Consider the following 15141-nt stretch of genomic DNA (forward strand, 5'->3'; position numbering starts at 1 on the left):
ACACACACACACACACACATATACGAGATTCGTGCTGTTTCTTTTCTCTTTTCAACCTCCAGTAAATTCCCGTTGCAGAGATGAGACGATGCCCGGAGGAGAGTGATGAAGATGCTAGTTCATGCAGGACTGTGCGAGGGTGGGGTGGGGGGTGCGCCCGAGGCGGCACCGGAGGTCCCTCCCACTTCCCACCGGCCTGGGCTCCCCTCTCCCTGGCAAGTGGTAACGTCTGGCAGCCTGCAAGCCTGGTCCAGGTGTGCAGCGGAAAGATGGACAGGAATGCGCCTCTGGGAGAACACCTCGCCTTCTTCGAGTGGGTCGGTGCCAGCTCGCTCCACGTCCCCTGTGCCTGTGCAGGACAGATGCACGGTCACTCCCGGGGCCTGGTGCAGGGTCTCAAGGCAAAGGCGGCTAACATCCGCCAGGACCTGGCAATGCACGGGGATGGCGCTGTCCGGCCACTTACCTTGTCAACTCAGGACACTCGAAGAGGGACAGGACTCACACACCCCTTTTAGGGAAGCGGGTGTTCTCTTTCTGGGGGTATCTTGGGTCTTTGGAGTCCTTGCTTAGGTCACAGGGTCAGGAAATGTTTCCAAGAGAGAAAGAACTGTGTTTGCAACGCAAGGCTTGGAACATGTTGGTTTCATGGGGTGAAGAATTGTGATTGAAGGGAAGGGCAAAGAGGTTGGTGATGTGCTGAGAAGTCCTGGATAGAAGGGGAGAAAGCCTCAGCCTCACACATAAAGTGAGCAGAACTTAAGAGTCCACCTGAGCGTTTAGGCTTTTCCTTAACTTTCCGAAACTCTCCCTGCTTCAAGAGTTTCTCACAACACCCCCCTCCCAGGGTCAGAGGACAGCACTAGTAGCAGAGGAGTCAGAGCTGGCACCAAGCTCCTGGGTAGTGGTCTTAGTTTCCTGTGTGCAAAAGGGGTGAGCCAGCTGGTGGACACGCCTTTCCTCGTCTCCCAGTTCCTGTGTGCCCTGGGGAGAGGGGCCCTGGCAGGCTCCCCAAGGGCAAGTCAGCTCCTGACTGCCTCATAGCTGCGGCAGCTACCGCCTGCTTCAGGAAGGGCCTTGCCCGCATGCGCGGTGAGCTCAGGGACAAGCCTGCCCAGCCTGGGAGGCGCTGTGATTTCCAGGGCGGCTAGAGAACTTCCACAGCTCAGCCACTGCCCGTCTTCAGCTTGCACGGTCCCTGAGCCGGGCGAGACTCAGAGAAAGCAGGTCCGGGAGGGCAAGCAGGACAGAACCCAGGGTCTGGTGCAGATGAGGAAAAGCGGGGCTGTCAGGGAAAGGCCTGGAAGCTGCCTCAAGACAAGAATGCTCAGGAGGGCCTGGGAAATGTCCTTTTCTGGACTGTGGGCTGCAGCCCTGGCTTTTCTGTCTGGAAGATCTGTAACCGAGGAAGATGGCCTAACTTTTAAACACATGAGGTGGGGGGAGGGGAGGGAAGCAAAGACTAAAAAAATAAAGAGGAATCTCAAGGCTGCACCAAAGGCATCTATCCTTGAAAGAACTCTTCTCGTGAACAGATTGGTTGTCTAAGTATTTTTGTTCCTTCCTTTTAGCTCTCAGTGCAGACCCAGAAGCCTCAATACCTTGGAACTGGAGCTAGATAAGAGTTAAGGTCCTAAGATGGAAAAACGTGAAAGGCTAACTCTCAAGGCAATGGGTGTTTGCCTGTGAGGAAATCTGAACTTTTATTATTATTATTATTTTTTTTTTAGGAAGTGAGAAGGTGCAGCTTGGCCGGGCACCATGGGAAACAACTTTATGGAGTTACCAGTGTGACCCTGCACCGGCAGTGGTTTGGACATCTGGAGAGAAATGACAGAGGCTTAGGGGAAATCAGGAGCAAGAAGGAAAGACAGGCAGCCCGGGGAAGTGACTTTTGCCACCTGCATCCCAACACAGGTGACACCTGCCTGAAGCCCAGGCTCAGAGCACTGCAGGATGGGCCAGGGTCTGCAAATGGGGCCGAGCAGGTGTGCTGGTGTAGTTGCACAAAGAGAGGAGGTGCAGCAGGGCTTGTAAAGGAAACTTCAACTTGCATCACGCGTGTCGGGGCAGCTCTGGCTTGGGAACTGTGATGGAGAAGAGGGAGGAGGGAGGGGACCATGGGGGAGGGCAGGGAACACTGTACTCACCCGCGCTTCCTCTCTGGCTGGGCTCCTCCGCTAACCTGTGCAGCACAGACACAAACGACAGACGGAGGTCACAGTCGGGGTCTCCTTGCCACCTGGGGGTTCTCCTGGGGCCTCCCCGACCCATGGGCTCCTGGACTTGCTCTTTGTCTCCTCTTAGATCAACTTTTTCCAACCCGGTTTGAAAACAAGGGGGAAGTCACATGACCTACAACCAGCAACTACGACTGACCTAATGCAGCCATGGATACACATGCCTCTCAGGAGGAAGATAAATCATATGAAAGTGGAAAGGAATCCACCTTAAACCTAGGGAGTAGTTACATCAGAGGACACAGTCCATGTGGTCCTGAAAGTGAACAAGGTGAAAATGGCTTAAATGTTGAAAAGAGCAGCATTTCCTTCCTGCAGATGCATCTTCCGGGGACTCTAAATCAGACTTCTGCTCACCCTGAAATCTTGAACCATCGCCTGGACTGTCAAAAGCCTGTATCTATTCTTACCAAGGACCACTGCTGTCACTCTCCCAGACACGTACCAGTATTAAGCATGCAAACTGGATTTATAGCTCCCAATACCATGATGGCAGGTGCTGGGAGAGGTGATTCTGAAGGACACAGGGGCATAAAATGAGGCTGTGGAGTAGGAGAGATGAATTGAGGGATCTGAAGTAACATGGGTAAGTTATGCTAGCCTATGTTTCATCTGTACACTCTTGGTTACAAGGACTGACCACCCAAAGTGAGGGGAGGGCACTCCTACAGTGCGGAGCAGAATCGTTCCCCATGATGCTCCCGGACAGGGAGCCAGGGTGGGCAGGGAGACGCCAGGGTGAATGTGGCTGGGAAGTTGGGCTGGGTCAGGAGTTCTTCAAAAGTGTCCATTTGGCTCTCATGGTTTCCACTGAGCAGACTATACTTCATGGGGTGCTGACCTGGTTGTGTTCATATTATGTCAGCATGATTTCAACCCCGAAGAAGCCAATCTTTTCTCTGTTTCTGGTTGATAGTTATTGCTCTCTAATGCCTAGGTGACAGTAGTTACTGCCACCTCGGTCTACAGTATTAAAATCTCACACGTAGATCACAGTGGAGAAACAGAAGTTTCATCCATAAAAACACTTGGCTGAGAACTACACCTACATAACAGCCACATGTTAGTTACAGGGTCATATCCTGGGACCCATACAGTATTGACAGCCAAATATCCTTTTTAAACCCTACCCATCTCTCACCTCAACTCTTAACACTCTGCCCCTTGGGGATGGCACCTAAAAAACCCACAGAAATGGAAATTCAGGCATTCTCACAACAAGGTTTCACATAGACATACAAAGCAAGAGGGACAGAGAGATGCTGACCGGGCAACACAGGTGCAAAGACAGAGGGTCCCTGAAGCCAGCAGGTACCAGACAAGGGAAACCATACCCAGTCCCTGTGTGAGACACAGCCTCTGTCCAGACTTGAATCAGGCCTAAGGCTAGAGTCTGTGGGCAAGGAAAGGCCCAAGCGATCAGGGCAGTCTTCTGTGTGCTTTGGGGGAGCAAGGGAGACTGAGGAGAGGCCCTGGGAAAAACTATTGGGGAAGGGAGGGTATAAGGGGAGAGAGGCCAAAGAAGCAGCTGTTATGTCTTCAGCCAAGAACATTCCACATGAAAGCCGGGATCTGGCTGGATTGTGTGTGTGTGCATGCATGTGTTAGCAGGGTGTGTTTACATAAGCGTAAATCTATCTCTGTGTCTCCCCTCTTCTCTTCACCTCTTGCAATACAGCCCTCCGACCTCCTTCCTAGTCCCTCATCGGCATGCAAAAGTCAGGTTTCTCTTCTTTTCTCTGCAGCATTTCTAGACGTTTCAAACACCACTGCTGACCTTTTGACGGTTTTATGCCAAATACATCATTCTCATTAATTCATCATAGCTCTTGTCCACTTTCTCCCAGGCCTCGCTCAGACTCACTTGATGATTGCAGCACCTGAAGTATGTTTTTCTACCCCTGTCTCACCCTTGGTGATTCTAGTGTCCTTGCTGACAAACTCCAAAGACCCCTCTCTCTCATCCACATGAGCTGCTATGGGCAAACGCTCTGGACCTTCCCCTTCTGAGGTGCTCCCCTGTTCTCGTCACAGCCTCCTTTTCTGTATCCACTTCTCGCCACTCTTCCTTAAGACTTCTTTCACTGCACTTGGTCTCCCAGTCCATTCAGAGTAAAGATGGGTGCTGGCGTTAGAGACACCTAGGCTGAGTCCAGGTTCAGGCGATTACTACCTAGACACATTGTTTAACCGCCCTTAGCCTTGTCTTTGGAATCCTTTCCTCATGGGGCCATGGAATTAGACAAGAGGAGTGTGTTAAGTCCACAGCCTCCAACAGGGACCTGAGCAAGCTGGGCCAGCTCCCTCTCATGCTCCACTTTTAGCATCCTCAGGGTGGCCACCTGCCTCTCTCTCTGACAAAGTGCTCTCCTGCATGCCACCCTGTCTATTTCCTTATGTTTGTGAATCTACTGATATCCTACAACATGCTGGCCACTGTTCTAGTCACTGGGGATACAACCTGAACAAAACAGATTAAAATCTCTGTCCTGGGGAGTTCACATCTTGAAGGAAGTCAGCAATAGATGTATTAAATACATCACAGAAATAACAGCTGACTCTCAAATGTTCAAAGAGAATTGTATTATTTGTTTAGGATAATGTAGAAACATGAAGATTAAGAGCATGAAGTCTAGAGTTAGGAAAACAGTTCAAATCCAACCCTTACCACATGTGGGGCCAGTGGTAAAGAACCTGCCTGCTGATGGCAGGAGATGTAAAATATGCGGGTTCAATCCCTAGGTCAGGAAGATCCCCTGGAGGAGGACATGGCAACCCACTCCAGTATTCTTGCCTGAAGAGTCCTATGGACACAGGAGCCTGGTGGGTTATAGTCCATAGGGTCACAAAGAGTTGGACACGTCTGAAGCGACTTGGAATGCATGCAAGCTGTTTGATCTAAATTTCTCTGAGCCTATTTACTCACTGGTAAAATGGGAGATATCATTATATTACATATCTCACCAAGTTGTTGAGGACTGAATGAGATTATACATGGAAATCATTTAGCACAGCTCTCTGAATGTAACAAGTTATTAAGAAGGTTTTATATACAATAAAATGAGGAAACCTTACTGTCTTAGGTTGATACCGTTTCTCTATTGCTTTTATTTCCTCTGAGAAGCGACAAAACCATTTGGCTATTCTGTCCACAATAATTTCTGCCTTTTAAGAAAATTTCCTGTATTTAAAATCCTACACTTAAAGTTTGATGACTAACTTTTCCTGCCACTTCCTTTTACCTCCTATTTTGCGTATCTTAATTTTGCTCTCCTAACTCTATCCTAAATTGAGGCAAGGGGTCATGTTTGGCATTTTACTTGTATCCACTTCCTGCATCCCATCCATCTTTCATAGTGTCAGGAAACCAGGAAGTTTTTTTTTTGTTGATCCACTGACACGAACACCTCTAGGGAAAAACCTGGTGGCCAGTTGGGAAAGGCTGGGAGAAGGATCCGCAGGGGTCTGAAAGCTTTGGAGAGAGGTGATGGCAGGAAGGAAGGAACAAAAGGGAGGGGGGGCTAGGGCTTTGGCCCCCATCAGGCTAAGGGTCCTGTGAAGCTGCCTTTACCTCTGTCCTTCCCATTCTGCATCTTCTCTTCTTCTTCCTCTGCACCTTCCCCTGCTGTGAAAACAAGTCCAAGGAGGCCAGTGACCCTTCAGCCAGTAGAAGCATAGGCAGAGGGAGAAGGAAGGCGCTTAGCAGGCTAGGGACGAAACCCTAGCTAAAGGGTCATGGCTGCAGACCTCCAAGAGTGCTGCCGTCACCTGGTCTGTGCCCCACGTGGCCCATGCTGCAGCATCAGGTCCCCGTAAGCCCTGGGCTCAGAGGAGTAGTGCGGTCTGACGTCACCCCCACCCAGCTTCTGGCACTGTTGCTAGTTTCTCTAAGGGATGACATCTACTAAGAATATGGTGAATACCTTGCACTCAGGTTCAAGAAAAGCACCATAAAAATGTACAGCAGGGAATAACTAGATGAACACTGGCTTCCGTTTAAAAAAAAAAAAAAACACTAGAGGTTTTAGCAGACAACAAACTTAAAATGACCAAACACTGCCAAGTGGCAATGTGGAAAAAAAGCTGATGCCATCTGAGGCTGCATTCCCAAGAGGCCTGATCAGGGAGGTGGCAGCTCACTGTTCTGGGTTGGGGGAGGGGGTCTCTGGGGGAAGACCCCTTGTGATCTGGAGATGTGCTCAGTCCCAGGAACTCACTTTGAAGTGGGGCCTTGAAACACTGGGCCACACCCTGGTGTGGACATGCGGGATGGTCCAGGGAAACCTGTGTCACGTGAGGAATGGCTGAGGGAACAGCGAACAGCTGCCTAAAAAGGAGAAGCCGTGGGAGAGCCACGTTGTCTGCCTTCAAATACTGGAAAGGCTAACGTTAGAGGAAGGACTGAGCTCCCTCTGGCAGCTTCGGTGGGGGGGGGGGGGGGTGGAATGAGAATAAATTCATTATAGAAAGGCAGATTCTGGCTCTTTGATAAGCAAGAACTCCCCAAGGAGGAGAGCACAAGCATGGTCATGAATGAGCTCACTGGAAACAGTCAAACAAAGGACTTTTACACCTGGCAGCAGGCTGGATTAAGCGGCTTCTGAGATCCTTTCAACTCTAAGAGACCATTACTCGTGGAAAAATAAAAGATGAGGAACATAAGCTATGGATATAAACAGTATGTCCATGATACACATAAAGATAATCTGAGCAACAGGTCTAGTCCTCAAGAGAACCTCAACAGTGACAGTAAAAACGTGCTGGTGTCGGGCAAGGCTCCTCCACTCATTGAGAAGCTGGCAGCCTTGCACGTAAAGGAGTTTGCTTCTGTGTCTGATAGAGACACTGTGCCAGATGTGGACCCAGTCTACGTCCACCATGGACTTCAGGGCGTTGGAGAATGAAGCATCCATGAAAGAGGTCTTGGTGGGATTGCAGGTTCGACCCCTTATCCTGCATGAGGATGAGGGGAGTGCGGTGGTAAGAGCATCAGCTTAACGTTCACACCCAAGCTCTTAGGACCAGCTTGGCCCCTTCGAGCTGGATAACTTCAGGTAGATCTCTTTATTGATAATCACTCATTGCACTTCTAAAGTAAGGGAAGTGGAGGATTTCCCTGGAGTCCAGTGGTTAAGATTCCGTGCTTCCAATGCAGGGGGTACGGGTTTGATGCCTGCTCAGGGAACTAAGATTCCACATTAAAAAATTAAAGTAAAGGGAGGGGACAATGTGATCTCTGAGGTACCTTCCAAATACATTACACAGCTTTGTTAAAACCATCCTTTCCTATCAGGAGAGATGGCTGAACATTCCCACACACTTGCTTTTTTCTGAGGCTGTGTGGTCTCTATGTGCTTTGTGTTTAATGATGTCTAGTTACCCCTCAAACTCATGTGATGAGCTCATGAACCACGTATTTTGCACAAACCCTAATAACCAGCCATGAGACACAACTGTGGTTAATTTCCATGGCCTGAAATCCCCTAAGAAATTCCCTCCAAAAGTGGGATATCTGGCATCAGTGGGGCACTATATAAGGGAAGGGACTTTCTGATCACCCATGAGGTCATCTCAAAGGCAGTCTTCCCTTCTGTATATGTGTGTGTGGAAGGGGAAAGTGCTTCCAAAAAGGATTGAGAAATGGTACCAGAATGGAGACAGTGTTACCATCATGCTCCCTCAACAGGAGAACTGACATCTTATCAACTGTACTGGGAAAACCAACCTTATTCTCTTCTAAACAAAAACTGCAGATCTGAGAGCGAAGCCATTGGCCAGACCTCAGCCTGTCTCATGACAACTCTAAAAGTGTCTGGTTTCACCCACAAAGGTCTGAAGGACTACTCAAGGCTTGCCTTCCCTAAGTGCATGGATGGATGATTTCAATGTATTATGTTTGAGTAAGTACGTGTATCTGAAAAGCCCATGGAAAAACTGCTTTATATCTTTATTTAACAACCTTGTTAAGCTATTTCAAGGTATCCAAAAGCACGATATTAGGTGAAAAGAAACAAAAGAGGGCCACCAGTATGAGTGACCCACAGTATTAGGAAGGAAATCTGTTTTTTAATATATAATATGGGAATCTGACCACCATAAAAAAAAAAGTAAAATATCTGGCGGCTTCAAAACTGATGCAATCATGGGGATTCTTGCAGATATGATGATATGGGAATGGCCTATTTTTTTTTCTCCCCCGCTTGGATTTCATGTGGGGGAAATATACCATGAGGTAAGGGTCTCAGGAAAATCATGGGAAATAGCTGTGAGACAGACAGACTGAGAAAGAAGTCATAGATAAGACTGAACATGTGGAGTGAAGGAAGCACCAGACTCAGGTCATGAACTTCCAGGGAAACCAGAGCCTCGTCACGGATAAAAGGAAAGAATAGGGTTTTGAAACCAAATCAAATAGGAGAAGCAGAAAAGCAGCGCAACGAAGTCCAGAAGCTTTTGTGGCTGATTCGGTTCCCTGTCATCCAGGAAAGCTCCGAGCGAGATAGCCGAGCAGGCCTAGGGAGAGAGCAGCTGCGGAGGAAGTACAGGCAGAAGACACAGTAAGTGAGGAAGGGGCCCGACGGAGCCAAATTCTTTTAACGTCAGAACTTTGTCTGCTCCACAAGGTGTGCTCTTAAGAGAAACTTTAAGTGTGTGACCACGTATGGGAGACAGGCTCACAGGGGAAGGCATCCAGAGAGTTCCTGGAAAGCAAGGAGGCCGTGTGGTGAAATGAGGGAGGCGCTTTACCACATGGGGGGTGGGTGGCAAGGAAGGCAGGGGCGAGGAGGGGAGGTGGGAGGCTGGGTGGGAGCTCTGGACGTCACCTGAGTGGAGCTCCTTCACCAGGGATGACATGGTGTTGGTGATGGAGTCGGCAGCCACCAGCAGGTCATTGCGGAGGTTTCTCCTCGTACCTGAGGAGAGGCAGAGCAGATGGCGATGCCTGGTGGGTAAGTGGGTGGTGGCGGTGGTGGGGGAGACAGAGCTGAGCAGAGGCCTCAGTCAGCTGGCCCCCGGACTCAGTGTGGACTCCTAAGGGAAGATGGGCCGAGCAGCTCCACCTGCTCCCAGGCACTGGTGCCCAAGGCCGTGGTTCTCCTCCCTCTTCTCTTTGTGAAGGCAGGACCCTGTCACCTCCACACTTCTCAGCCACAATCAAAGAGGTGGACTGCAAACCCTTGGGCAGGACTTACTCTCACCTCCACCTCCCTGCTCTCGTCTCTGCCCCGAGACAAGACAAGACTTCCTGAGCAGCCTCGTCTTCCGCCCACTACAGAACACGGCAGGCCATTAACTCCACCGACAAGGCGCCTTCAGCAAGGTCGGATTCAGAGTTCTAGCCTCCTTCTCCTGCTTGCTCTAAACCCTGCAGGCTGAGCACTCGACTTTGGGAATGATCCATCCAACTCCTCTGAAGGAGGCAAAGCCCAAATGACAAGGCACTTCCCACAACCCACCCCCAAAAGAGCACAGAAACCCAGGAGGCCTGAACCTCACACACATACAAGCCTGCAGATCTCCTGTTGCAGACCAGCCCATCGAATGAGAAGGGGCCAGCACGAGACTTGCTTTTACTGTACATGAAAAACTGATCATTGAAAGCTAAGCGCACAAAAGAAAACGGGGAGAACCGCAGCAGGAGTCTTGTCCACGTTTCCAAACCCCTTCAGCGCTTCATTTTCCTCTGCTCCCGAACTCACCTTGGGCGAAGGCCTCCTGCATGTCCCCGCCAACTCCGCTCAGTGGGTCCTGCGGGCAGTGGGTGGGGGTGGAGCCGGCAGAGGTGGAGCGCACGGGCATGGGCATGGGGCGGCTGCCTCCGTGAGTGGGCGATGTATGCGGTGATCCTGTGGCCTGAGCCTGGGAGAATCAAGGAGATAAAGCCTGTCATCTCCTGCTCCTTACCTCTTTGAGGAAGGGACAAGTGCTTTTTCTCAGTCAACCTGAGCCAACCTAGGGGTTCAGTTCAGTGGTGCAACGCACTGCATGATCAGATTTGAAAGAAAAGAGTCAGGCTGCCTCCAGGACTGGACAGAGGAAGAAAAGGAGCAGGGAAACAAAAAGGGAGAAAGGGAGAGAACAAGGGGGAGGAGGAGAAGAGACAGCAAGAACACTGAAGAATAAACTAAAAGCGGAGGGAAAGTGGAGGCGTGCTCAGGGAGGGAGGGTAGAAGGGCCTTCCAGGTGGACAGATGGAGCGGGGTAGCTGGTGGAGGATTTGGGAGGGGCTGGGGTCACAGCTGGGAAATAATATGCAAACATCTTTCTTTTCTGTTTGCAAACACATTCATGTGCATCATCTCATTTGAGTCTTGTAACGACTCGAGTAGTATCCATTTTAGAGAAGACAGAGGAGGATGAAGAGAGTAAGGGCTCTGTGTCAGGGCTGCACAGCTTGTCAGCAGGAGAGGCTGGAACAAGCCCTTCTACTCCCAGCCCAGGGCAATGACATGTGCTTTGCAACTCTGCAGCTGCTGGGCTGCAGGGAACGTGCCTGATGAGTTTGCGAGCAGCCCAGCAGCAGGCAGTCCCAGGAGCTGAGTCGTCTGGCCTGCCGTGCTGCCCTCGTCAAGCACACAGTGCGGTCTTCTGTGAGCCATTCCGTGGGGACTGGGTGAGAATGGACACACGTTTATTGGGAAATCGAGCCTTCCGTGGGAAGGTTCTGATGCAGTTTTGGAGAAAGCTTAGAGCCATGCGATAAAACTTAAAAACTCCAGTTAAAGGGAGTCCACTGAGATTTGGGCTCTGCAGCTCTTTAGAGGAAGGGCAGCTGAGGGTGGCATAAAGACTAGGGTTCTCTTTGGAAGTAAGACTGGGAAAATATAAGCCAAAGTGTGCAAATAAGTTCAAAGGAAGATAATTATCTTTGGGGAGCTGGCTCAGAAACCTCACATACAGATAGAATTGGCCGCCCCAAACAGGCTGACAGGCGGCCTCAGCTCAGCTTCACCCAATGTGAGTGCTGGACCGAGCGGAAGTGGTCTGTTTTCCATCATTCTTGCTCTGATTGGTGTCTGTGTATTTTAATCTGAGAAACTTGAAAAATACAAGGCAAGCTTAAAAGTACAATGTAACAGACCTTTCAAATTGATATTTAATATTGTGTGAAATTTATTCTAACACTGCAGATAAATCTGAAGACCCCTTGACTACTAATTCTTTCCAGTCCCTTCTTCTCTTCCCTTCAGAGGCAGCCATTATCATAGATTTTGTGTGAAACTTTTTACCTATGTGTACATATGCTGTTATGAATAATATATGACGTTTCATGCCTTTAAATTTTGCATGAATGGGTATCATGCTGCACATATCATTTGGCAATCTGCTTTTACCATCTAGCATGCTTTAAAATTTTTACTGAAGCATAGTTGATTTACAATGTTGTGTTTAACTTCTGCTAAAAAGCAGAGACATTACTTTGTCAACAAAGGTCTGTCTAGTCAAGGCTATGGTTTTTCCAGTGGTCATGTATGGATGTGAGAGTTGGACTATAAAGAAAGCTGAGTGCCGAAGAACTGATGCTTTTGAACTGTGGTGTTGGAGAAGACTCTTGAGAGTCCCTTGGACTGCAAGGAGATTCAACCAGTCCATCCTAAAGGAGATCAGTCCTGGGTGTTCATTGGAAGGACTGACGCTGAAGCTGAAACTCCAATATTTTGGCCACCTGATGCCAAGAGCTGATTCATTAGAAAAGACCCTGATGCTGGGAAAGATTGAGGGCAGGAGGAGAAGGGGACGACAGAGGATGAAATGGTTAGATGGCATCACCAGCTCAATGGACATGGGTTTGGGTAGACTCTGGCAGTTGGTGATGGACAGGGAGGCCTGGCGTGCTGCAGTTCATGGGGTCACAAAGAGTCAGACATGACTGAGTGACTGAACTGAACTGATACAGCAAAAATAGCATACTTTTTGAGATCTTTCCATGATACAAATAAATATGAACTTATTAGACCCTTACTTCACATTATATACAAAAACTAACTCAAAATGCACCATACCAAATATAAGAACTAAAACTGTAAAACTCTTAGAAGAAAAGATTAGACAATGACTTTTTAGATTTGACACAAAAAGTATACATTACAAAAGAAAAAACAGATAAACTGGACTTCATTAACATTAAAAACTATTTTCAAAGGACACCTTTAAGAAAGTGAAAAAAGAATTCACAGGATGGCAAAAAATTTTTGCAAATCATGTATCCTATAAAGGATTTATATTAAGAATACATACACAACACTGTAAATCAGCTATATTTCAATAACACAACTAATTTTTTAAAAAGAATATGTAAAGAACTCCTACACTCAATAATAAAAGGACAAGAAACTTAAAAAATTAAAACAAAAAAAAAAGGACAGGTAATCTAAAAATATGAAAAGGATTTGAATAGACAATTCTGTAAAGAAAATATGCAAATACAGAATAAGCATATGAAAATATGCTCAATATTATTAGCCATTAGGGAAATGCAAATCAAAACCACAATGAGATACAACTTCACAACCATACTTTTAAATGGCTATAATAAAAGGACAGATAATAACAAGTGTTGACAAGAATGTGGCAAACTCAGAACTCTCATAAGTTGCTGGAAGGAATGTAAAAATGGTGCAGCTGCTTTAGAAAATGGTCTGGCACTTCCTCAAAAGTTTAAATATTGTGACAAGTCTACTCTTACATGTATATACTGGCCATAAATGAAAACCTATGTATACACAAAAATTTGTACACAAGTGTTCATAACAGTATTGCACATAATAGCCAAAAAGTGAAAACAAATCCAAATGTCCATCATCTGATGAATGATTTAAATAAAATGTAATATGTTCTTTCAATGGAATATGATTAGGCAATAAAAAGGAATGAAGTACTGATACATGCCAGAACACGCATGAACCTTGAAACTAAGCTAAGTGAAAGAACCCAGTTATAAAAGACTACATATTGTTTGATTCCATTTATATGAAGTGTCTAGCATAAGCAAATCCATAGAGATGGAAAGTAGATTAGTGGTTGTCTGGGACTGGGTGCCTGGGAGGAATGAGGAGTGAATGCTAATGGGTTTGGGGTTCTTTTTGGAGGAGAGGAAATGTTCTAAAATGGATCATGGTTGCACAATTCTGTGACTATATTAAAAACCATTTAAAAGGATGAAGTGTACAATATATGACTTACAGCTCGATAAAACTACTAAAAAAGACACACTAACAAAAATAAAAATGCTAAGCCACAGACTGGGAAAATGTTTGTAAATTATTTCTGATAATGGAATTGTGGATCTTCACAATGATTTTTTGGATTTGATACCAAAAACAAAAGCAACAAAAGAAAAATAACAAATCAAACTACATCAAACTAAAAAGCTTCCACAAAGCAAAGGGAACCATCAACAAAATGAAAAGGCAACCTACTGAATGGGAGAAAATATGTGCAAGTCCTATGTGTGATAAGGAGTAAATATCTGAAATATAGGAAGAACTCATACAATCCTGAAAAAACAAAATATGTGCAAGTCCTATGTATGATAAGGAGTAAATATCTGAAATATAGGAAGAACTCATACAATCCTGAAAAAACAATCTGATTTAAAAATGTGCACAGAAACCAAATAGACTTTTTCCCAAAGGAGACACAGAAATGGCCAACAGGTATATATTGAAAGGGTACTCAACATCACAAATCATCAGGGAAACAAAAAACTACAATGAGATATTACCTCATATCTGTTAGGATGGTCATCAGCAAAAAGACAAGAGGTAACAAGTGTTGGTGAGGGTGTGCAGAAAAGGGAACACTTGTGCACTACTGGTGAGAATGTAAACTGGTGCAGCCATAGGATTGAAGTTCCTCAAAAAATGAAAACAGGGGACTTTCCAGGTGGTCTAGTGGTTAAGAATCCATCTGCCAATGCAGGGGACAGGGGTTCAATCCTTGGTCCAGGAAGATCTCACATACTGCAGAGCAACTAAGCCCATGCACCATAATTATGGAAGCCCGTGTGTGGTACAGTCTGTGCTTCATAACAAGAGAAGCCCCTGGAATAAGAAGCCAACAGAGTGAGAAGTCCATGCACTGCAAAGAAGAGTAGTCCCCACCAGCAGCAACTAGAAGGAAAGCCCGAGAGCAACAACGAAGATCCAGCACAGACAAAAACAAACAAATAAAGTATCCATAATTTAAAAAAATGAAAAATAGAACTATTATATGATCCAGTAATCCCACTTCTGGGTATATATCCAAAGAAAATGAAAACAGGATTTTGATGGAATATCTGAATTTCCATGCACACTTGTTCACTGTAGCAAAAATCATGATAGCTAGGATATGCAGACAACCTAAGCGTCTATCAGCAGATGAATGGATAAAGAAGATGTATTATGTATGTTCAATGGAATATTATTTAGTCACAAGAAAGAAGGAAATCCTGCTGTGTTATTTATGGTAAGTGAAAAACACCAGACAGAGAAAGACAAATGCTGCAAGGTATCATCTTTATGTGGACCCTAAAACAAAAAACAAAAAAACCACACTCAGAAACTGACAATAGCAAACTAGTTGCCAGGTCTGAGTGGTGGAGGAATAGGGAGAGGCTAGTAAAAGGGTGTAAACTTTTGACTGAAATATAAGGTCTGAAGATCTAATGTCACATGGTGACTACAGTTGATAATATACTATCGTATAACTGAAATTTGCTAAGAGAGAACAACTCAAATGCTCTAACACACACAAAAGATAAATATGTGAGGTGATGAATGTGTTAATAAACTAGATAGGGAAATCCTTCCACCATGTATATACATTTATTAAGTCACTTCAATGTATATATTTTAAATATCTTATAATTTTACATGTCAGTTACATGTCAATAAAGCTGAAATAAATACAGAATAAA

General features: G+C 46.3%; 1 protein-coding gene across 5 annotated transcripts in view; it reads right to left on the reverse strand.

Annotated features, from left to right (window-relative positions):
- Positions 1 to 244: 244 nt before the first annotated feature.
- DTNB (dystrobrevin beta) overlaps positions 245 to 15141 on the reverse strand; it is a 234708-nt gene continuing 219811 nt past the window's right edge. For 2 of the 5 annotated variants that reach the window (XM_065928698.1, XM_065928699.1), the window contains 5 exons: positions 9941 to 10100; positions 9065 to 9154; positions 5812 to 5865; positions 2151 to 2185; positions 245 to 349 (listed from right to left, as the gene is read on the reverse strand). In XM_065928698.1, the coding sequence (XP_065784770.1) occupies positions 2181 to 2185; positions 5812 to 5865; positions 9065 to 9154; positions 9941 to 10100 (309 nt within the window). In that variant the 3' untranslated portion in view covers positions 245 to 349; positions 2151 to 2180. Of the gene's footprint in view, positions 350 to 2150; positions 2186 to 5811; positions 5866 to 8140; positions 8942 to 9064; positions 9155 to 9940; positions 10101 to 15141 lie in introns of those variants that run through there. The other 3 variants (XM_065928700.1, XM_065928696.1, XM_065928697.1) reach the window with 3 other exon arrangements.

The sequence above is a fragment of the Muntiacus reevesi genome, chromosome 3, assembly GCF_963930625.1.
Source record: "Muntiacus reevesi chromosome 3, mMunRee1.1, whole genome shotgun sequence".
NCBI classification, from domain to species: domain Eukaryota; kingdom Metazoa; phylum Chordata; class Mammalia; order Artiodactyla; family Cervidae; genus Muntiacus; species Muntiacus reevesi.